Source organism: Amphiura filiformis, chromosome 11 (genome assembly GCF_039555335.1).
Source record: "Amphiura filiformis chromosome 11, Afil_fr2py, whole genome shotgun sequence".
Taxonomy (NCBI): domain Eukaryota; kingdom Metazoa; phylum Echinodermata; class Ophiuroidea; order Amphilepidida; family Amphiuridae; genus Amphiura; species Amphiura filiformis.
In genome coordinates, this window is record NC_092638.1 from 59,580,585 (window position 1) to 59,604,727 (window position 24,143).

The following is a 24,143-nucleotide window of genomic DNA, read 5'->3' on the forward strand; positions in this document are numbered from 1 at the left end:
CTTTTGAATATTTCCCTTTCTATCTCTTGGTCAATTATTTTCATCATCTGCTGCAGCTAACAGGGGCATTCTTTCCTCAAGAGCCACATCATCAATGTTGATTTTTTCAATACTGTCGCCATCCTCATCATCACTACATGTAGCAGCAGTGGCAGCAGCACTATCACCACCACCATTAGCAGCACTAGTACCACCACCTGCAGCACCACCACCACTACCACCACCATCAGCAACAACATTGCTACCATTGGCGGCAGCACCACCACTACCATCACCTCCACCACCTCCGCCACTACCAACACCACCTCCACCACCACCATGACCACTACCACCACCATCAGCAACACTATCAGTACCATCACCACCACTGCTACTGCCATGGCGAGTACTAGAACCACCACCACCCTGACTGCCCCCACCATCATCATTGTTGCCATCCTCAGGAACAGCATCAGTAGCACCATTTGCATCAGTAGCACCATCTGCACCAGCAGCAATACCCCCACCATCAGCAACCACAGCAGCAGTACCACCATCAGCACCTCTACCACCACCAGCAACACCGCCATCATCAGCAACAGAAGCAGAACCCTCACCATCAGCAACCACAGCAGAGGCACCACCACAGCCACCACCACCACCATCAGCACCACTACCACTATCAACAACACCAACACTACCAGCAACAGCAGTAACACCCCTACCATCAGCAACCAAAGTAGAGGCACCACTACCACTATCAGCAACATTACCATCATCAGCAACAGCAGCAACACCCCCACCATCAGCAACCACAGTGGAGGCACCTCCACCACTATCATAAGCATCACTACCATCATCAGCAACAGCAGCAACCACAACAGTAGCAATCACAACAGCACCACCACCACTACCATCAGCACCACCAGCAACATCACCATCAGCAACAGCAGTAACACCACCATCAGCAACCACAGCAGAGGCACCTCTACCACTATCATCAGCACCACTACCACCACCAGCAACACCACCATCATCAGCAACAGCAGCAACCACAACAGTAGCAATCACAACAGCACCACCACCACTACCATCAGCACCACCAGCAACATCACCATCAGCAACAGCAGTAACACCACCATCAGCAACCACAGCAGAGGCACCTCCACCACTATCATCAGCACCACTACCACCACCAGCAACACCACCATCATCAGCAACAGCAGCAACCACAACATCAGCAACCACAACAGCACCACCACCACTACCATCAGCACCACTGACACCACCAGCAACACCACCATCAGCAACCACAGTAGAGGCACCACCACCACTATCATCATCACCACTACCACCACCAGCAACACCACCATCATCAGCAACATCAGCAACCACAACAGCACCACCACTACCAGCACTCCCTCCACCAGCACTGTCATGATCACCACCACCACTACCATTGCCAGCACTACCACCACCAATTCCATCATCATTGTTGCCATCTTCATCAACAGCATCAGCACCATCTGCCTCAGGAGAGTCTTTTGTTGCATGGTATACACGTCTGCCACCATATAACACATATGCTAATACATCCAGTTGGTATTTTCTTTTCAATGCATCCTGCTCACATAATTTTGACTCGGGGGAGCTTCTTGCCAGTAGTATTATCGATCCAAAAGCTAGTGCAATTGTAAAAAAGGATCTGCTTGAAGATACAGCATTATCTCCTGATTCTAGGGTATTTAAAACATACCAAATAAGAGTACTAACAAATGTAAAAGGCACTGTATATTTGACAATAATTTTGGTACAGAATGTATAAAGATATGGTTTGTATTTATCAACCATTGCCTTGTATAATTTATATTCTATAGTGGGTTCATCACTGTCACTATATATCAACAAGGAGGACAGGTTGTCATTGCTCAGATTCATATCTACTACCTTATCTAGCAAGTAATTATATCCAGGCCCATGATGTGATTTCAGTCTTGACAAAGAGTCAGTGGTGTTACCCAAAAGTTCTGTGAGATCATGGTGAACATTTTCTGCTGCTTGTACCGTCAGGCGAAATAGCTGAGAATATTCATCATAAAACCCGCTCGATGCTTTGAATATAATGCCTAAGATGGCCACAAAGAGAAAACATGGGGGACCTGCTACTTCAGGGTTTATAAGAAGAGCAACTGTTGTAGCAAAAACAATATATATATAGTTAAACAACATCACAATAGTTAAATATAATGAGAAAGCAACAAATATTAGAGGAAGGGAATTGAAAAGTAACTTTTTAAACTCAAAATACCAAAGTAAATGGAATATACAACATACTTGTATCACTAATATTATTGATTGTAGATGCCATCCCTGAATGCTAAGATACACACATAATGAAATGTAGCAAAAGGTGAAAATAATCGTAAGTGTGCTAATAAAGAGATGGAGAGGGCTCAGTTGCAATTCACTATTTTCATCATTAAATGAATATATTAATATTATGAATATCACCAATATTGGCATTAAAGAGGTTAGGTAAACCAAGGTGGGCAGAGTACTAATAAGCCAAAGTGCCAATAACATTACATGAACAATTTTGTTGTGTTTTTTCTGTTGCTTTTTATATATGTTATGCCAGTATGCCTTAGATAAAACTACTTTCAGATATTCATTTAGATGTAATGACAAAAAATCAATTAAACCTTGTAGCGAATTTAAGCTGTCTAATCTGAACAGGCTTTGTTGCTCAATAGCTTCTTCAGTTTGGACAAACTTTGCAAATTTTGATAACATGATCATTGTTTCTTGGCTTGAAATCCTGTTCTGACTGTGATTCTTTATTTTAATATACATGATTAGAAAAGAAGAAAACAATAAAAACAGTAAAAATTCCATAGAAGTGCCAGTAAACTTGGAATTCCAATCCATGTGGTTCATGAGCCCTGTAACATGGCCTAATGAGAGAAGTGTTAATAACATAATGTATCTAATTGGATTCAGTGATGGTTTCCAAAATACAGCAGCATATTTGAAACCAACTGGCAGTGGATTGATGCTTAAATTAAGTCGACATACCTTTCCATCTTGAAGGCATACTTTTGGAATTGCCCTTGATATTATAGTAAATATAAATAAATAAGGCACAAGAAGGTACATGAAAAAGCTTGCTACAAAAAGCCATGGTTCTATCAGATCAAAATAACAAACTTTTATATATTTAATCATAATTGCTTGAATTATTTGTGTTTTTGGAGAATAATTTTGTCCCTGCTCAGTAAGTTTCTGCAAGACAGTAGTAGTCAGGTCTTCTAGACACCATCTAGTGATGTTATCAAGTTCATTCAGGGTAAGATTATCTAGTAACGTGCTAGCTGGTAAAATCAGACTTACACTTGTCTTGTATACACCATCATCAAACATGCCCAATTTAATTGGTAACCAGCTAATTGGACATATCAGGCTCTCATGAATCCAGTTGCCCTTTGCATCCAACACCCAGTGGTATGGAGCATGCACTTGTTGTATTGAGTCGTTGTCGTTTGAAGATGTTAAGATGACATCAAATTTCACGAGTGACAATTCTTGCTCTGATAACGCATCTAGCAACTCAAAAACAGTGTCATTGTGAATTTCCCAGCCTTCTGAATTACATATGTAGGACTCAGTCTTAGTTGCATCAGATATGTCTATTTTAGGATGAGGCACATCTTGGTTGGAAGAATTTGTTTTCTTAAATGACTGCACAAACCAAGTAGGTAGGGAAGGTTTACCTGTCGAGTTGTCCATGGTTGTAGATTGGTCTCTTTCATTGCTCCCATTATCTGAGATAAAAAAATTAAAACGTTGGATCATTTCAAAATTAATTACTTCCACGGTATAGGTGACTTGCTGAAGTATTGGCTTAGAAAATAAGTTTGAATTCATATCTAATGTATAGAGGCTATACATGTAGATTAAATTCTGCCTCTGCTCTAGCTCCCCATTGTACATTTAAAATTGGGTAAAGGAACCATGCCAACACCAAGTGCTCTGGGTAGGGAACAAAACAATCAAAATTACCAAAAACAGTTTGATTTATTGCATTCTAATATTTATACTGAATCTTATACAACAACACTTGAAGATCATTGAAATGAAATTGTTCGAATATGCATTAGCATGTGTTTGAAGCATATTTTAAAACTGCTTTCTTCATTTCATATTTAAATTATACCAGATCTGCAAGAAAATATATCTGCAACACATTGAAATATCTTGTATCAGCATTCTCAATTTTGCTTCAAAAGCAAATACAAATTTGCAATTAAAAACTTGGCTGACTTAAATATTTGACACTTTTTCAATCCTGTCCCTAGTATTGATTATTATAAGTCTGTCTTTCAGAAGTAAATCATTGTCTCGAGACAGCAGGAAAGCACAACAATGCAAAGAATAGACCCCGCATTGCCCCCACTTTCATGAGGACCATTTAATACACATAAGCTTATTTATAATAATTTCAAAATCTCATAGAAATTAAGACTATATTGAGATAATAACAGATTTCATATCAATTAAACAAATTATATACATTGAGATAATTAATTGCAGCAAGCATTTGGAATTATTTATTATCTTCATATAAATCAATAAATACACAAATTATTGGAAAAATGTGTACAAGCCAACCATACAGGCTGGACAAACAAAAGTTGACTTCTGAATCACATTTAACCAAATTTCATCTTAAGCAAATCTTAAGCATATCTTAAACAGATTCATCTTTGGAACAAACAGAGGATTGGATTGGAAAACAGCATTTTTAACCGCAATTAAATAATTAGAAATCTCCAAAAGAATAAACAATGCCAACACTAGCAAACGAACGTTTTGTATTCAGCAAGATCCGGCATCAATGCTTAAACTATTTACTGATATATAATATATTATTAAATCCAGCAGTATTTACAACCAAGTAAATAAAGATACTCCAAATAAGCAACAAAGCAATTATAACCCTGGTATAAAAATGCAGTAGAAAGGGAGGAAAGCATAAAGGCAACCAAGAGCCCACTATAAAACGCAGAAAGTAGAGACAATCTACCGACGAGATTCTTCAGGTTTTGAAGAAACTCCACCACCCTCAATAAAAACGCAGTAGAAAGTGGAGACAATCTACTGACGAGATTCTTCAGGTTTTGAAGAAACTCCATACAAAGCTTTCAATAGCCCAATAAAACCATTCAATACCATAAAACGCAGTAGAAAGCGGAGACAGCAATCTACTGACAAGATTCTTCAGGTTTTGAAGAAACTCCATACAAAGCAATCAATAGCCCAATAAAACCAACCAATACCATAAATGCAGTAGAAAGTGGAGACAATCTACTGACGAGATTCTTCAGGTTTTGAAGAAACTCCATACAAAGCATTCAATAGCCCAATAAAACCAATCAGCACCATAAAACGCAGTAGAAAGTGGAGACAATCTACTGACGAGATTCTTCAGGTTTTGAAGAAACTCCACTACCCTCTATAAAAACGCAGTAGAAAGTGGAGACAATCTACTGACGAGATTCTTCAGGTTTTGAAGAAACTCCACCACCCTCTATAAAAACGCAGTAGAAAGTGGAGACAATCTATTGACGAGATTCTTCAGGTTTTGAAGAAACTCCATACAAAGCATTCATTCCCCTTCTATAAAACGCAGTAGAAAGTGGAGACAATCTACTAATGATATTCTTCAAGATTTGAAGAAATTACATACAAAGCCTCTATTTTTAAGCATAAAGCAGCATAATTGGACATACCATTTTATTGGAGTATCTTTAACCATATTTAGTTAACTGATTCACCCTTCCAGCTTGTGCGAGGGTGGGTGGGATTTTTTGGTCCATCAAGATCGAAGGAACAATTGCAAGTGCATCACTAGGAGAACTATGGACATAACAAAGGAATGAAAAAATAAGGCGGGAGACCTGAATGGCTGCACACCACTAAAGTGACAGCTGACTGGACAGAAAAACTGAGCTTGTTGCTATAACAACATAACAACAACCCCTAAATTAAAACTGAATTGACCAGGAGACCAAAAAACTTTAAGTGTACTTGAGAATGCTCAAGTGGGAATAAGAGGATAAGCCTCTACACCTAGATGCACATGACAGCCTAATGTCCCCTGCTGCTGAGACAATCTAATTTTAAAAGATTTGAAAAAATAAAAAACGGAATTATTAAAATAGATTTACTCAAAAGCATCTGACATTGGTAGGACCATGAAAAGAACATTTATTTGGTCAAAATAAGAAATACTGTTGGCAGTTAAATCTTATTATCATAGGGAGAATATTAGACCCATATCAATATAACACAAAAGTGCTCTATGCATTTGTATATACCGTACTGTCTGTAGTAAACACCCTGGGGGCGTTGCATTTTTCCAAAAGGGGGGCATTTATTGAAGGTGAATTGTTGGTGAAAAAAAACTTTAAAATCGGGTTAAATTTCCCGATGGTGCTCCTGTAGAAAGGAGGAATTTACAACTATCTAATATGGCGGCGCCCATGGAAATGCATGGAAAATGTTATTTTTGTGGTACATACAACAAAATTACACCGGTAAGTGCATCATCAAGCAAGAATCTGGTGAAATTCTACTATAATTAGACAATGGAATGGATGGAAGTTTTATAATAGGTTTTGTCCATGTAATTTAGCGATCATCACTGACAAGGCTGACATGACTGATGCAAGTTTTAATGTTAGGGCCTACTCACATGATATAGCATGAAAATATTTGCATTTTTGTCAATTTTTCACAGAAAAATTGGAGGGGGGCATTTATTAGAGGGGGAGCATTTAACAGACAATATGGTATCAATAAATTTAATAATACAAGAATGATATAATTTGCAGCAAAAAGTGCTTGATCATCATTTGCAGAGCTTATTTCAATATAAAAGTTTATGTTGTTATATATATTTATATACTTATTTGCTGATTTCTTGCTATATGTAAACTTAAAATCCAACTCTTGACCTCTGCGATACTCATTTTTGATCATGATCAAAGTCTACCATCATGAATTTCCCAACTGATCAACATTGACTGAATTGCGAACATTAATTTTTGTGAACTTGTTCTTTAAATGCATTATTATTGTACGAAAAATCAAAATCATTAATTTAAAGGAGGATTTTGTGATCCTAGCATCCTCTTTTTATGACATTTTTCAGTAGATATTCACGAAAAAAGCTATTCCCAAAATTTCAGTTGATTCCGATTTTGCGTTTGCGAGTTATGCATGATTATGTGTATTACACTGCTCCATAGGCCACTGTGTAATTTCGTTCTGGTGCACCAGAACGAAATTCAAATTTGACAATATTTTTGCAAAACAAATTAATCTGCAAGAAATTTTTGGTAGATAAACATTATGTAGCCAGAGGTTTCCAGTGGTATAAAAATCTCAACTTTTTTAGAAAAAAGTGGGGGATGAGGCTGTGGATCACGAAATGCCCCTTTAAGAAAGAACAAGTGAAATACCGGTAGTTCAAAATCAGCAAATGGTGAAAATTATGTGTGCGAAAATGACCACTTTTACAGTACATGATGAGATCTTACCTGCAACACGTAGAACCGTTTGGGAGTGTATTAATGCCATAAACAGACACACAAGTAGGGTGATCCGGGCCATGACGAAAATTTAATATACACCTTCTGGTACAAGTAGTCAGTATTAATTAGTGAAACTTTGTGAAATAGTTAGATTACATATATGCACCTTTGCTGCCTGTGTTGATTGAGCCAGCGAATATTAATCTACATGTATGTTCAGAAGTGCATGATGTCAATATTAATTTTCAGATCAAGTCAGTTTCTTTCAAAGCAGTTTCACTGGAACAGGTTTCCTGGAGCAAATCTTGGGTACTCTACTTATGAAGACAAGCTTTGATGCACTGATTGGTGATCGCATTGAACTCCAAATGCAATTTTTATCTGAGAAATTCACAATATAATGAGAATCAAACATATGTATAGGTGCTGTAAGCGATGATGATGTATTATCTTTCTTTTTTTACTTTTGGACTTTCCGCAACTGATATACTATCTTGTATTTCAAGGCAAGAATGTTGTATCTGCAGTTTCAATATCAATGTTAAACAATTTGGCTACATTCTTCTTGAACGAGTGCTGAAAGATGAGGCCAAAGGTACACAGTTATCACTTTGTAAATTCAGGGTGTAGATAAAAGTTATGTTTGCCATTACATTATGATTCTATGGTGTAACATTTCTGCAATTGTAATTTTTAAGGCTTATCTGTATTTGTATTGAAATGTTTATATAGATTTCATAAAAGCATAGATAAGTACAAGTTAATAATAAAACCAGTTAGATACTAAAAATTAAAATTAATAAGCAACAAACAAAACCTGTAAATTGCACTTTTCTCATCTTTCATGTTTTGTAATAGTAAAGTTTTTTTTAACAATAACATAATTGGTTTATATTTTGGTAATTTAATTGTGAATTTTTTGGAAAATGCAGAGAAATTACTATTAATAGTAAGTTATTGTTGGGTTTTAAATGTATTTGAAAGTGCCTTTGGACGTATTGGGTGATATTATAACTATAATTAGATCATATCTTTATGCCGTCACATTGATATTTTATTAGGTTGAGTTTTTGTGCAGTGATAAGTGTGGGAGAGCATCAGTGGATGTTGGTGGGTGTGTATGGGTAGGGGTGGGGTTGCGTTTGTAAATGCCGTCAAACGAGGCCCTACCTATGGATACACACCGTAAAACGAGGACACACCTCCAAACGAGGACGTCCTCGGTTTGAAACTATGCCCAGGATGACGTAAATGATGCAAATATGCATATAAGATAGCATATAAGATAGGTATAGGACGGGTCTCAGTTGGATAGTAAGTTGTCTGGTGTGTTTGCGTGAGGTCCACGGTGTGTCGATTAAAAACGGGTGTGTAAGTCCTCGGTTAGATCCTACTAAAGTCGAGGTCCTCGTTTGAACGTATTTACAAACAGCGGTGTGTGTGTTTGAGATATGGTGTTGGGTTGAGTACGGTTAGGTATGAGCTACAACTATATTATTTTTGTCCTTTAATTCTTTGATTGTACTTTTAAAAGTTTTCATTGAGTATGTATCGTGCAATAATTCAAGTTTCTTTTTATGTATGTTATCATTATTTTGACCAAAATCGTACATTATGGCTTTAATAGGTTACAGGGCTGGGCTATTTGAAACTGATTATATTGAGCACAAACTGGTAAAAATCTAATAATAATATTTATTTGTATATTTATTACAGGTATAGCTGGTAATAGTTTACAAGATAAGACTATCTGTCCATCAGCCAGACATAAAATAGGATTGCATTATAACCTACACAGTCTGTATGGATACTCAGAAATGATCGCCAGTCATGAGTAAGTCTTTGCGTTCTGTACTGTGAAGGTGCATTTTTTTGGAGCTTTTTGCACTCAACATAGCTACCATGAAAATAAAAACCAGATTATCTTCGCCTCAGGGGTTTCACAGTGTACACATGTGTGACCAGAGATTTTCAAAACATACCCTAAACAGGGTTTGTCCTGTTGAGCAAAATGCACCCAATTGCGTAATTTTGCAATAAATTATACCCCTTAAACAGGATTCTTAGTCAGTGGGAGTGGTCTAGTTCGTAGACACATTTTTGATTGGACAATCGCAAGATTTGGTGCTGTTTATCAGGCCGTAGAGACGACCCCACGCCATCATGCGCCTTGAAAATGCCTTACACGCTTGTAGAGGTGCGGCGTATGTATTGCGCTGTAATCGCGAGACTAGTGCGGAATACGCGACGCCGCTAGCAGTACGCGCAACAGAATACGTGAAGTTGTAAACAAGTTTCGTTCATTTTATAATGAGGGAGTTTTTATGACGGTAACTTAGTTTTTGCTTTAAAAAATTGTTTACAGTTATTAAAATAATATTTAACTGACTAAGAATGAGAATAAGCGATAGGAATTTTTTATTTTGCCTATCCTCTACCTATGATGAGGCGACAGGCAGGTCAATATTTTTATCGTAGTGGATACGGCTGCGCCGGCATCCACTACTCAAAATATTGGACCTGCCTGTCGCCTATCACACGGTAGAGGATAGGCAAAATAAAAATTCCTATCGCTTATTCTCTAATTGTACCTGAAACGTATACCCCTAAGCAGGAATTTATCTGAAAGGCACCACCCTTACAGGTTTTTGATAAAATAAACCCTCAGAGTACATGTTTTGTTTATAATTTTCTAATATTTATTTATTTTTTTTTTTTTTTTTTTTTTTTTTTTGACAGCCATGGTGTTACTGTCTATGGTTTATTCCCTGTACTTGAGTCCGGTGGGGGAAGAAAACATACAAAATAACCACCGGACCCTTCACAAAACTTTCCTGACAGCAAAGACTATAATTGTTATATATTATTATATAGTTATACATATAAAACCTTTAAATAGGGCCTATACTATAATTATTACACATATTTTACTTAAATGATTAACAAAAAAGATTAACAAAGGATTTTTTTAAACCAATTAACCAGTGCAGAGACTTCGCCATAGTTGCCATTTTTTTGAAAACTTGTTACGCTCTAAATTACATGTTGCTTGATATTTCAGGATATTATAATAATGTTTAATTTCTTGTTTAAAAGCTTTTAAATCTGGGTATTGTTCCATCATCTTTGCTCTATAGATGTGGAATTTTGCCATTGTCATTATAAGGGTTAAAGTCAAATCAAATTTAGAACCAAATAGAATTGTCAAAGTAGACATTTCCAATTCCACATTAGTTTTTTTCTTTTATCCATAATTTAATGGTATTCCAAAATATTTGGGAGACCTGACAATTTACAAAAAGATGTTTAATTGTTTCCGGGTTCCCCTTACAAAATGTACATAAATCATCCTCCTTACATTAAATTTTAGCAACAGACTATTTGTTCCTAAAATCCTTTGGTTAATTCTATATTGGAACCATCTATACTTGAATCAACAGAAAACTTGAAATTTAAAAGACATAATTGTTTCCACTCCTCATTTTCTATATCAACATCTATTTTCCACTTATTACCCGATTGTTTCATTCTCTTAGCCCCTACAAAGACATCATAGAATAACTTACAACCTTTACGATATTTAAACAATAAGTCCATATTACTCGATCTAAAAGGTGAAACTAATTTTGTCCCTTTTAACTTGTTAATATTGAAATTTGACTGAATTGCTCTTATAATACCATTGTATTCAAGGAAGTTTGTTTTCACATTATACATTTCTTCAAAGTCATCTTTTGACATAAAAGTCCCATTTTCTGACAGTAAATCATTTATAAAAAGAACCCCCTTTTCCTTCCAATGAACATAATGAATTGAATTACCACCAATTTTGATTTTATCATTCCACCACAGGTACTGCTTTGCAATACGATTGAAATCTAATTCACCATAATTAACAATATTTATCAAAGAGGACCAAGAAAAAAATCGTCATACCAGAACTTATTGTCTACCTTATTTTTCGTTGCATTAAATCGAGTAGACCTGTACAGCAAATATCGTTAGTCTTCACATTCAAACATAACTTTGACAATTTTATCCATTTTTGTCACCTTGAATAACCCTGCGAATCCAATTTATTTTTAGTGCATTTATATGAGATTCGACATCTGGCATTTTAACTCCTCCATTCTCATAATCTTGTACAAACTGAGATCTTTTTATTTTGTCCGGCTTCCCATTCCAAACATATTTAAAAATGATGTCATTAACTGTTTTGATAAAATCTTTGCTCGGATTTGGAAGCATCTGCTTAATATAACTGATCTTAGGAAGAACCAACGATTTTACCACTACAACTCGACCCAATACAGTAAGATTCCTTTTTTCCAATTGGAAATCATCTTTTCATCAGTACAAGTGATTTTTCATAGTTCTGTTTAACCATTTGCACCAAATCAGTATTGAAAGAAATTCCTAAAAATCAAAATTGCCCTCAAAATTCCAAGTTAGTTTTTTATTTTCACAAATTTTTGTGATTCTATTTTTATATGATCCTATCCATACTGCCACTGTTTTATCAGTATTAATTTTCAAACCAGAAATTTCACGAAAAATATTCAAAGTATCAAATGCGCTTTTTAGCGACTTTTCTGTGCCATCTAATATCAAGGTTGTGTCGTCTCGTATTGTGTAATTTTAAAATTCATGTCCTTTACTTTTATTCCTTTTATATTCTTATTTTCTTTTATCATTAAAGCTAAAATTTCCGCACATAAAACAAAAAATATATGGCGAAAGCGGATCGCCCTGTCTACAACTACGCTGAATTTGAAACGGTTTTGAAATATTCCCATTTATTATTACTGACGAAGAAGCATTCTTATATAGGGTTTCAAACCATCTACAAATATCTGTCCCAAAATTAAAAGCTTTTAGAGTTTTAAATATAAAATCATGTGATACCGTGTCAAATGCTTTTTCAAAATCTATGAGTAATAGCAGACCAGGTATTTTATGAATATCTGTATAATTTAACAAGTCATAGAGAAGGCGAATATTTTAGCCTATAAATCTGTTTGGAACAAAACCATTCTGGTCTTCCGAAATTAGATGGTTTAAAACTGATTTTACGCGGTTAGCAATACAAGCAGATGCTAACTTATAGGAAACATTTAAGAGTGATATAGGCCTCCAGTTCTTTAGGAAATGACGAGGTTTATCCCCCTTTGGTAGAAGAGTAACATGAAATAAAATTATACCCCTTAAACAGGATTCTTAGTCAGTGGGAGTGGTCTAGTTCGTAGACACATTTTTGATTGGACAATCGCAAGATTTCGGGTGCTGTTTATCAGGCCGTAGACGACCCCACGTCATCATGCGTCTTGAAAATGCCTTACACGCTTGTAGAGGTCTTGGCGTATGTATTGCGCTGTAATCGCGAGACTAGTGCGGAATACGCGACGCGCTAGCAGTACGCGCAACAGAATACGTGAAGTTGTAAACAAGTTTCGTTCATTTTATAATGAGGGGAGTTTTTATGACGGTAACTTAGTTTTGCTTTAAAAAAATTGTTTACAGTTATTAAAATAATATTTAACTGACTAAGAATGAGAATAAGCGATAGAATTTTTATTTTGCCTATCCTCTACCTATGATAGGCGACAGGCAGGTCCAATATTTTTATCGTAGTGGATACCGGCTGCGCCGGCATCCACTACTCAAAATATTGGACCTGCCTGTCGCCTATCACACGGTAGAGGATAGGCAAAATAAAAATTCCTATCGCTTATTCTCTAATTGTACCTGAAACGTATACCCCTAAGCAGGAATTTATCTGAAAGGCACCACCCTTACAGGTTTTTGATAAAATAAACCCTCAGAGTACATGTTTTGTTTATAATTTTCTAATATTTATGCTTAAGTGATGTTCCTGATGCAAAACATACCAGAGAAACATGATTTGTGAAATAGCGGGATCCTAAATATTTTATGTTTCAATGTTAGTTGTGATGTATATTTTTATGTTGTGTGATGAAGCATATATAATAATTTTGAGGAGATTGTGGGTAAAATGATCCAAAGCAAACTGGGGTAAGGGTAAATAATTTGTATGCAGGGATACTAAATATGGCAAACAAATCCAATTTTAGGGAACATTTTGACAAAAGATTGACCGACTCCTCTTAAACCTGAAATATATCTACCATAACATAACCGATGTATAAAAACAATTTATAGGCCTAGTTGTATGACTCATTGTCTGTTGTTTTCCCCATCTTTTTGTCTTTTCTCAGTGCGCTGATCAGTGTGCGACAAAAGCGCCCCATGGTGATCTCTCGTTCTACTTTCCCTGGTGCTGGTCAGTATGGCGGTCATTGGTTAGGGGATAATTACAGCTCGTGGCCCAATATGAACTACTCCATAGCAGGTAAGAACAGTAATGTCATTTTAACCTTACTACTATAATGTCCATTTTCCCAAAAAGTTTGGCCCCAAAATAGCCAATGTCTTGTGTTTAGGATTAGAGTTCTCATGTACTGATGTGTTTTTCTGCAGATATATTACATTTGTGTAACAAAATACAGGCTATAGCATATATTTTCATTTACCATATATTTTCATTTAAAGGATAGTTCATTTTATAAATACATTTATATTGAAAATAATAACATATCAATTATAAAGCAGAATATATTTCCAAGGAAGGAGGTCATTTTAACTAGTAAACCTTCCTACTACTTGCTACTTGGAGCAAAAAAATGTTAACTGCTAAGGTTACTTGGAGCAAAAAAATGTTAACTGCTAAGGTTACTTGGAGCAAAAAAATGTTAACTGCTAAGGCTATTTGGAACGCAAGCATGTTAACTGCTAAGGGTATTTGGAGCACCAAAATGCTAACTGCTAAGTTAAACATAGGCAGTTAACCTTTTTGTGCTCCAGTTAATATCATATATTTTTTTAATTTGCATACACTTACATAGAACTACTGTGCATTAATTTTGATACATGTATATTCAGCAGAGACGTACTGACCGGAAAAAAGGGGGGGGGACAAGTTTGCTTGAAATCTAGGACAAAACACAATTGTCCTCATTCTGGCCAAATTTGTACATGCTTCATGTTCTTTCTCCTATTAAAGGCATTTTAATAAGGGATCAGCAAGACGATAGCTCGGTGCCCCAGTACACCCCTGATATTCAGAATACCATTTACCCTAATATTTTCATTGAACTCATTTCATTTCCAAGGCATTCTTTCATTCAACCTCTTTGGCATACCATTGGTTGGCGCTGATATATGTGGGTTCCATTGGACAACAACAGAGGAGATGTGTCAGAGATGGATGCAGCTGGGCGCCTTTTATCCATTTTCACGTAACCATAACGACATCTACTGTCCTTCATATCCTACATCGTGCAAGGTAACATCACATCAGATCCTGCTATTCCAGTTGAAATCCATACACCCCCTGTGGAAGACATAACCTTACTCTCACACACATGGGGTATAGATTTTAAATGGCGATACCTGTTTAGGTAACCCTATTTGAAATTCACACTCCCTTTGTGAAAGATTAAGTTCATATTTTCCATAAAGGGTGTATGGATTTCAACTGGAAAAGCCCAAACATTAGGCTATTCCAGCTGAAAACCATACACCCCCTATGGAAGACATGACCTTAATCTCACACACAGGGAGTGTAGATTTCAAATGGATTCACTCGTGCAGGTAACTTCACACTCCCTGTGTGTGAGATACAACCCTTTTACCTGAGATATTTGTTGGTCAGTCTGCTTCCCACCCTTGATTCATTTAAATTCTGGTATCTCATTTGATTGGATAGCTCAAAATTTGTAGCCATGGTGACTCATCAAAATGAAAAAAAAAAGTTACAGATTCAAAAGTTGCCATAAAAGCTACTCAAGTCAGTGTACATAACTGGTCAAGCTAGGATTACCGCAGTGACAAATGACAACCAGGTACTCTAGCAACAAAAGCAAATGGGTTTCAATGGGTTTAGATGTAACTTTTGAATCTGCATCTTTTTCATTCAAAGGGTTACCAAGATAAATGAGGCATCAAAACTTGCAGATCAAAAGTGAGGTTTTTTTTGCTACGAGTATGTCAGTTTTCAAATTTGATGCAAAGATTTTTTAAATGTGATGTGTTTAGATCCTAGTAAATATTAGGCTATAGGAAATGACTTTAATAGGAATGAACTATTCACTGGGTACTGATACCATAACATAATTAACACCATGCTGTCTGCAAATTTATTCTTATATCATCTCTTGCCTGGCAAACTCCACCCAAACCCTCCAAACTATTCTGTTCAGCCAATAGGCACAAAGAGACTTGGCAGGAGAAAGGGTTAGACTGCTTCAACTTGCCTCCATTGATTCATTCTTCAGTGAAGTGATTTCATCTTCTTTACCACATACATGCTTTGCTTTTCATCAGGCAAAATCCTCAAACATAAAGCATTAAAGATCCAAATACCTCTGCACTTGTAAATATCTTATCTGTTGGCATAAATAAGTCACTTGAATTTTCAAAATATAATTGGACACTATAAACTATATGTTGACAGATTTGTACCCCAGGGATTTGTACTAGGCATTTGAAGCAACATTTATCTCCTAGCTGACAGGTTGATACTTCTGAATTCTTTTGTAATTAACATTTTTAGTAAGATTAATATTAAGTCTAATTTTACTTACAAATTTGAAGAAAAAAAACCCTGTTTTTTACAAGTACAACTATAGTCTATTTGCGGTTCATGCACGTTGACTCATAGACTCATGTTTACACACGCAATCAAAAGCTGTACATCTAAAATTTATTTTATTTTATTTATCTGTACACACACTAAATAACTGCATCAAAGTACTGATATCACTCTCTCAATGAAGCCAAATGGACTAGAATAAATTTAGCCTTCAATAATTTAGTATTAATGAAAAACGACAATTCAATGTTGCTATCAGTACACATGAAAAAATTGACTTGGCAAAATCTACTTCAAAACTAGGATGTTGTTCACTATATTATACCTCATTGTATATGCTTGAGGTATCAGGTATGCATTCAAAAGTAATTTTGCTTCAATACCTTGTCTTTGAAGGAGTTTTATCCTTAAATCTATTCGGAGTACCACTAGTAGGCCCCGATGTATGTGGCTTTGGCGGTAACACCACTGAAGAACTGTGTCAACGATGGACGCAAGTGGGTGCTTTCTACCCTTTCATGAGAAATCATAACAGTCTGAACAACAAGGTAAAAGTGTTGCAATAAAGTTTTAAAACAAAATTATTTGCAGACAAATAATATATTTAGTCAATATCATAATGTGGTCCCAATTTGATCGAGATGAGACATGGGGAGGGGCAGACAATTAGCTAGAAAGTTGGAAATGCTCATCATTTAATGACATGACGAGCCAGTCAACATTTTTTACCTTGATGACTTAAACTTGATTTCAACATGCTTTTTTTTTTTTTTGGGGGGTCAGGCCTTGAAATAAGAAAAAAAATAAATTGCAAGGGTCTGCACCAATTTTCAAGGGTCTGACCCGGACCCTTGCCTTTGAAATTTGAAAACTCTGGTTGAAAACTTGATAGGAAACTAAAATGAAAGGGTACTTAGGGAGCTGGGCGTATATTATGTCATGTATGTGAACCAGATTTTCCAGTGGAACAACAAAACTTGGAATTTCTCCTTTTTGCTTGGTTCAATTTTTACGGGCTGTAGGAATTTTGCGGGTCCGCGCCTACTTTTACGGGTATTTAACGCAAGGACACATCTTATTTCAAACGCTGGGGGGAGTCATTAAATTCAAATGTGTTTATTTGGCCTTCACATTAATTTGGTCCCATTTTAATGTTCACAGAATTTCTCATTTATTATAATTTACAATTTATCATCTGTCAAAGTCACTAAATTTGAGAGGCACAAACTTATATGTGTGGCAAATAAGACACCAGTTTGCACACTTCACCAGAAGTTTTGAAGAGTTGTAAAAGTACCTGTAATGTACATTTAGTCAGCATGTCCCAAAACCTTGAGAATTGTTCTAGTAATCTCCGGATTAATCTTTTTGTTAACTTTTATTTACAGAATACAAATTTAGGAGTAAGAGATTAGGGTCAGAATTAAACAATTATGCTGTTGAAGTTACCTTTAAAATTATGTTTCAAATAGGGTTGGGTTGGCATCTGTTAAATCTGTGCCTATTCATTTGAATTTGTTTTCAGGTGTTATATGGGAGCATGGCTGAACTTTTTATGATATCCTATTTTTTCATGTTTTTTACTGGTGGTGTTACCCTAGTCACATAGCCTGAACATTGAAAAGAAAGAAATAGCTACATGACATTGATGTTTTAATCTTATCACTTTATATGCTGTACACGGATGTAATAAGCCCATTGGGATATTCCAGATGAAATCCATTCACCCTCAGTGGAAGAAATAACCTTTATCTCCCACACAGGGGGAACCAAATTTTACAATTCACACTCCCCTTGTGGTAAGGTATTCCATTATATATTACAAGTGACATGATTACCTCACAAAAGATGTGCAAATCTGTCAACTAATGTATGGGGTGTGTAAGTATGTCAATGTTTCTCACCCTCCTTTTGAGGCATTTTATGTTGTTTCCACATAGACTTGTCAACATCTCTTTGTTTTGTTGTTGTTGTTGATCATATCATATGTTCAATCACCTTTTCAAAAATAAAATCTTCAAAATGATCTTCAAAATAATTTTTGTGTAACATTTCCACAGCTGCTGTTACTGCCAATGGTATGTCACCTGGGTTCAATGAAAATAAGTCTTATATCCCATATCATTCAACAATATTAATGTTGCATTTCCTGCATAATTAATTTAGAACTACCTTTTGCTGGCCAACATGTAGAGGATTAATTAATACAGCTCAACTGATCATACTTTTCCTACATTCGACCTTGCATGATTTTTGAGTTGACACAGTCATGAAAATAACTATAGATACTTGACAGACCATTAGTAGCCCAGTTCTGAACCTTTTCATTGATCATTCATAACAATAGGTATCTGATGGATCAGTGAAGATAAGAAGGGATTATAATATATGCGTAACCTTGATATTATAGTACATCTCGAGGAAAAAGTGCAATGGACATGTTTTCATTTTATGTTTCAAATATCCCGCGCATGAAAATTGAGTATTTAACCCAAAATGGAAAATGGAACAATTTATTGGAAATCTGTTTTAACAGATTTTTTGACATCTTTTTCTGCACTGTATTATACTTTAATTAAGAAATTTGATAAATATTCAAATAAAAGATAGTTCATCCAAAAAATTGTGATTTTTACACATTTTGGGGCAAAAAAAGGAAAAAGAAGCAAAAATATCAAAATCTGTTTTAACAGCGTCATTCATCAAGTCATAACAAACGGCCTACATGCTTAATTTCTAATAAAATATTAAATATAGGTATTTATTGATTTTCATGTTTTTTCTTATGAAATTGCAAAATAAAGTTTCTACATAGCATACATCTTTCAAGTGTGATGTTCAAAATGACAGACATCAAAAAGAGATTCGATGAAATGTAAAGGTGTAGTAACAATTTTGGCATGGACTGTCTGGTTAGGCAAAGTACGGTAAGTTGAGCTGTAGAAGGGCATGTTAACAAAGTGAGTTGCAAATTGTAATTTTTGAAAGAAGCATTGTATGATAGATTTGCATATCTTTTGAAGGTATCTTGTCACTTAACCTTTTTGGAGTACCGTTGGTGGGTTGTGATATATGCGGCTTTATGGGTGACAGCACAGAGGAACTCTGCCAACGCTGGATGCAGCTGGGCGCTTTCTATCCATTCTCTCGTAATCACAACAATCTGTTGTGTATTAACAGTCAACTCAAGTGCAAGGTATAGAGCTTTGGTTAAAAATAGAGGGGATGGAATTACATTGATTTTCCTTTAATATGATGTGGTAAATTAGAAATGCGACTCTCTATTCTGAGAGACCCCAACATGGCAACCTGTATATGGGACACCACCAACAATCCTAACTCTTAACTTAACCCCAACACTAACCTCAATTTGAAAAAAAAAAAAATTCTTAATCATAACCTTAATGCGTTTGCTTGTATTATCCTTAACACTTTTCTTTTTGATTACATGCTTTACCAAGGCTGGGAGGGGAGGGGAGAGGAGGGGTCGTACAACCCCCTTCTGGATTACCAAGGAGGTGGGTTCTAAAACCCCTTCTGGAATTCTATATTAAAGTACTTGTGCTGTTCTATTTGGCAGCAATGGATATTCATGGATCGTCTCCTCTATCCAGCTATACAAAAAGAAATATCAAAATTCCATATGTAATGTTGTCATGATGTCATTATCAGTGCACCCTCACAAAATTGGGAAATCCTGGCTATGTACAATTATATAGACCAGAAATTGATTTTTGGCAAAAAAATCATAACAACATGATTTTCAAATGATTTTTGCTAAATAAAGGAAATCTAATCTAAATAGAGGGAGGGTTATACACCTCCTCTCCCAGTAAGATGAGGGTTAAGCCTAATGCATACCCTAAAACCTTACCTGTATCTTAATTTTGTGAGATAGGGAGACAATATAGTGCTGTATTTAAAAATATGTTGCAATAGGGTACTAAAATCATAACTTTTAAGTTATTTTTTGTTAAATAGGACCAGGATCCAGCCGCCTTTTCCAAAGCCATGCAGGATTCCACTCGTAGTGTTCTTTTAACCAGATATCGTCTGCTGCCGTACCTCTACACACTATTCCACAAAGCACATGCCAATGGAACAACAGTGGCTAGACCATTGTTCTTTGAGTAAGTAGTTGATGTGGGGTTCCACAAGGTTCAATTATTGGACCACACATTGTTTGATGCCTTACCTCTACACGCTATTCCACAAAGTACATGACAATGGAACCGCTGTAGCTATAGACCATTGTTCTTTGCGTAAGTAGTCTATATAGACTTCTGATCAGGTGTGAAGTTTCATAAGGTTCAAATATTGGACCACAAATTGTTTGATGCCATACTTCTACACACTATTCCACAAAGCACATGCCAAGGGAGCCACATTGTTGTTTGAGTAAGTAGCTGGTGTGGGGTTCCACAAGGTTCAATTATTGGGCCAAACATTGTTTGATGCCGTACCTCTACACACTATTCCACAAAGCACATGCCAATGGAACCACTGTAGCTAACCATTGTTCTATGCGTAAGTAGTCTATATGGAATTCTCTGATCAGATGTGGAGTTCCACAAGGTTCAGTGGTTGGACCAGATATTGTCTGTTGCCTTATCACAACAAACCAGTCAACAAAGCACATGCCAATTGAACCACAGTAGCTAGGCAATTGCTCTATGTATGTAGTCTACAATGTATAGAATGTATCCTCTGACCTGGTGTTGTCCAAAACAAATTGTTTCAATTATTGGACTAGGCATTGTTTGCTGCCGTACGTCTACACACTATTCCACAAAGCACATGCCAATGGAACCACTGTAGCTAGACCATTGTTATTTGAGTAAGTAGCTGGTTTGGGGTTCCACAAGGTTTAATCATTTGACTACACATTGTTTGTTTGATGCTTTATCTCTGCACAATATTCCACTAATGGCATACAAAGTAGGGGGTTCCACAAGGTTCAATTATTGGACACACACATTGTTTGATGACATAATCTCTACACAGTATTCCATAAAGCACATGTCAATTGAACCACAGTGGCTGTACCATTTTTCACCCTGATGTGGCAGTGACGGCAGTGCGTATTTCATTGGACGTAGCCTCACTAGCATTTGCTCAAAGTGCTGGTGTACACACACACACGCTTCAGGACGCAGCATAGATACTTTAATACATTGACGTCACTGCCACATCAGGGTGAAAAGTGGTATAGACCATTGTTTTCTTTAAGTATGTGGTCTAGAATGTGTCCTCTAATCCGGTGTGGGATTCCACAAGGTTTAATTGTTGGACCACGCACACTGTTTGATGACATAATCTCTACACACTCCACAAAACATATGCCACAGTAGCTAGACCATTGTTTGTTGGGTAAATAGTCAGTTTAGTGTTTGTAAGTTGATATGATAACTTGGGTGTCAAAAATTTCCTTCTCTACCTGAAGTGGATCTAGATTATGCCATATATTTCTATCTTCTAATAGCATGTCTATTTCATTTTGACAGATTTCCATCTGAAACGGCTCTATATTCCGTCCAAACTCAATTTATGTGGGGAAATGCATTGATGATTTCCCCTGTCTTAACAGAGGGCGCCACACAAGTTGATGCGGTCATACCAAAAGGATTGTGGTATGATTATTACACTGTAAGTAGCAGACATTTTACATGTATTGCCTATATTCATCACCCAGTCAGCTAGAGTGACTGGGATTGAAAAATAATTATAAAAGGCAAACAAACTACAACATAAAATAGTGGGTGGTAGTGTTGGAGGGTGAAGGTACAGAGGAAAATGTCATTCAACAAGGGCAAGGATAGGATGTGCCATCAAAATATGGACATGATACGAGGTCCTGGGTTCAAACCCTGGCCGTACCCAAGGACTGTATGTGCACTTGGTTTATCCCAATCCATGATTACTCTCACAGGTTTTCTCCAGGATATCTGGTTGCCTCCTGCTTTCAAAAATCGGTGATTAGTTATTTGGGTATCAAATACTTCCTTCACTCAATGGAATTTGGGGAGCTGCATAGATGTACATGTGATGGATGTTACAATCTGAGCGCATATATGTTTGCACTGGGTTTGGCTGTAACCAGCCCAGTTGATGTGATATCAGTGTGATGATTCACCATGACAGCGAAATTGCAGCACTTTGAAAGGCGCTAATCTAAAATTTATTTATATTATATTAATATTCCAAGATGGTTCACCACCGCTGTTTATGCATGACATTTTAGTTGTACGCAGTCGCGCATGGGCACGGCATTTACAGCAGGAAATGGCGGAAATTTCAACCATTTTCGCGATACCGCATAAGACGCACCTGGTCACAGTTCCTTCCAAAGCTTCAATTTCTTGTGTCCAATTACTTGAACCCGATATTATTTTTGTTTAAAAACGTTATTCCTAGAAGTTAGAAATGGTTTTTCCTTGCTTAGGCTCTTCAAAATATTAAATTCACTTCATTCAAAAGGGTTCAAAATATGCAACATTTTATCATGTCAACACTGATTATAAGATAAAAATCACCTTTTTTGATCACAATTTTACATTTTTTCTGAGGTTATCCCACTGATTGGAATATTTTATTATGAAACAACGGCCTTTGATAAATACACTGAACCTTTAGTTTCTTTCTCAATAGGTCGATTTCAGTATTTTAAAGGAAAATTGAATTTACCGGTTTTTTCTACCATGATTTTCTCTAACTTCTCGGAATTCAATATTAATAAGTCCATGTTGATATATTTCAACCTCATCCACTCCATTAAATTTGAAATGAAATCATTTCATTGAAATGTATGAACTTTAATACTATTATATAAATCCGTCACAGGTAGGCGGCCTATCTGTAACTAGCCCCTTCTGAGGTGGTTTGTTTACAAACAAGTCAGCATGACATGACATGTGACACGTACTGGCTAGCTAATAGAGGAAGAGCAGTATGGAACCAGAGCCGTGTATGGAACAGAAATGTGTACATTTTCAGATGCCAAAATAGAGATTGAGTATTATTAAAAAAAATATCTGCATGACATACTGAACTCTAAATATTACAGAGCTAGATCCAGTTTATTATGGCATTTAAATACACGCCAGCGACACGGGCGGAACAGCATTAAAAATGCAGGCTGTTGTTTAATCACGAAGAAACTACGACGGCCGGCCACGTTGCACGCTTAGCCCGCGCCGGGGACGCTTAGCTGTGAATCTCATGGCAGCCCGGCATGGCAGGGACATGGGGAATACGTAAAACCTTCATAATTAAATTTTAATAAATAAATAAATAATAAAGTATATTAAAAATGATTTATTGATTAAGGAAAACACTGTCTGACCCCTGCTGAAAACTGAAGCATTTCTCGGCAGCATGACTAGGCCTACTAGGCCTATCTCGCATATAGGCCTACATCAACATCATTTCATGAAAATAAATTTCATGAAATGATGTTGATGTAGGCCTACATGAATAGGCCTCATGTAGGCCTTCATCAACATAATTTCATGAAAATGATTTTCATGAATGATGCATGATGTAGGCCTACATGCGGGATAGGCCTAGTAGGCCCAGTCATGCTGCCGAGAGCCACTGCTTGGGTAAAATGAACGCCTGGCCAATTTCTGTGCTTTTAGGGACCGTTCACAAGCAATTGTAAGGGGGGCCCGATGCAAAAAAAAAAAATCATCACGAAACATTTTTGGGGCCCCACCTTTTAATACAGACCTCAAAAATTTCAGGCCCCCCCTTTTTGGCATTAAAATTATGGGTCAACCCCATAGAAAAGCATTTTTATAACTCAATTTTTCTAGGAAAATTTGTCCTTTTTTCAGGGCCCCCTTAGGAGGGTCAAAATTTTCAGGGCCCCCTTTTGCATCAGGCCCCCTAACAAATGT

General features: G+C 36.4%; 1 protein-coding gene across 2 annotated transcripts in view; it reads left to right on the top strand.

Annotated features, from left to right (window-relative positions):
• The window catches only part of LOC140165093 (lysosomal alpha-glucosidase-like), a 102,821-nt gene that overhangs the window by 66,923 nt on the left and 11,755 nt on the right, over nucleotides 1–24,143 (top strand). Inside the window, exons 11-15 of one of the 2 annotated variants that reach the window (XM_072188521.1) lie at nucleotides 9,291–9,408; nucleotides 13,811–13,944; nucleotides 19,269–19,441; nucleotides 20,227–20,375; nucleotides 21,750–21,891. In XM_072188521.1, the coding sequence (XP_072044622.1) occupies nucleotides 9,291–9,408; nucleotides 13,811–13,944; nucleotides 19,269–19,441; nucleotides 20,227–20,375; nucleotides 21,750–21,891 (716 nt within the window). Of the gene's footprint in view, nucleotides 1–9,290; nucleotides 9,409–13,810; nucleotides 13,945–14,764; nucleotides 14,938–19,268; nucleotides 19,442–20,226; nucleotides 20,376–21,749; nucleotides 21,892–24,143 lie in introns of both variants that reach the window. The other variant, XM_072188520.1, reaches the window with a different exon arrangement.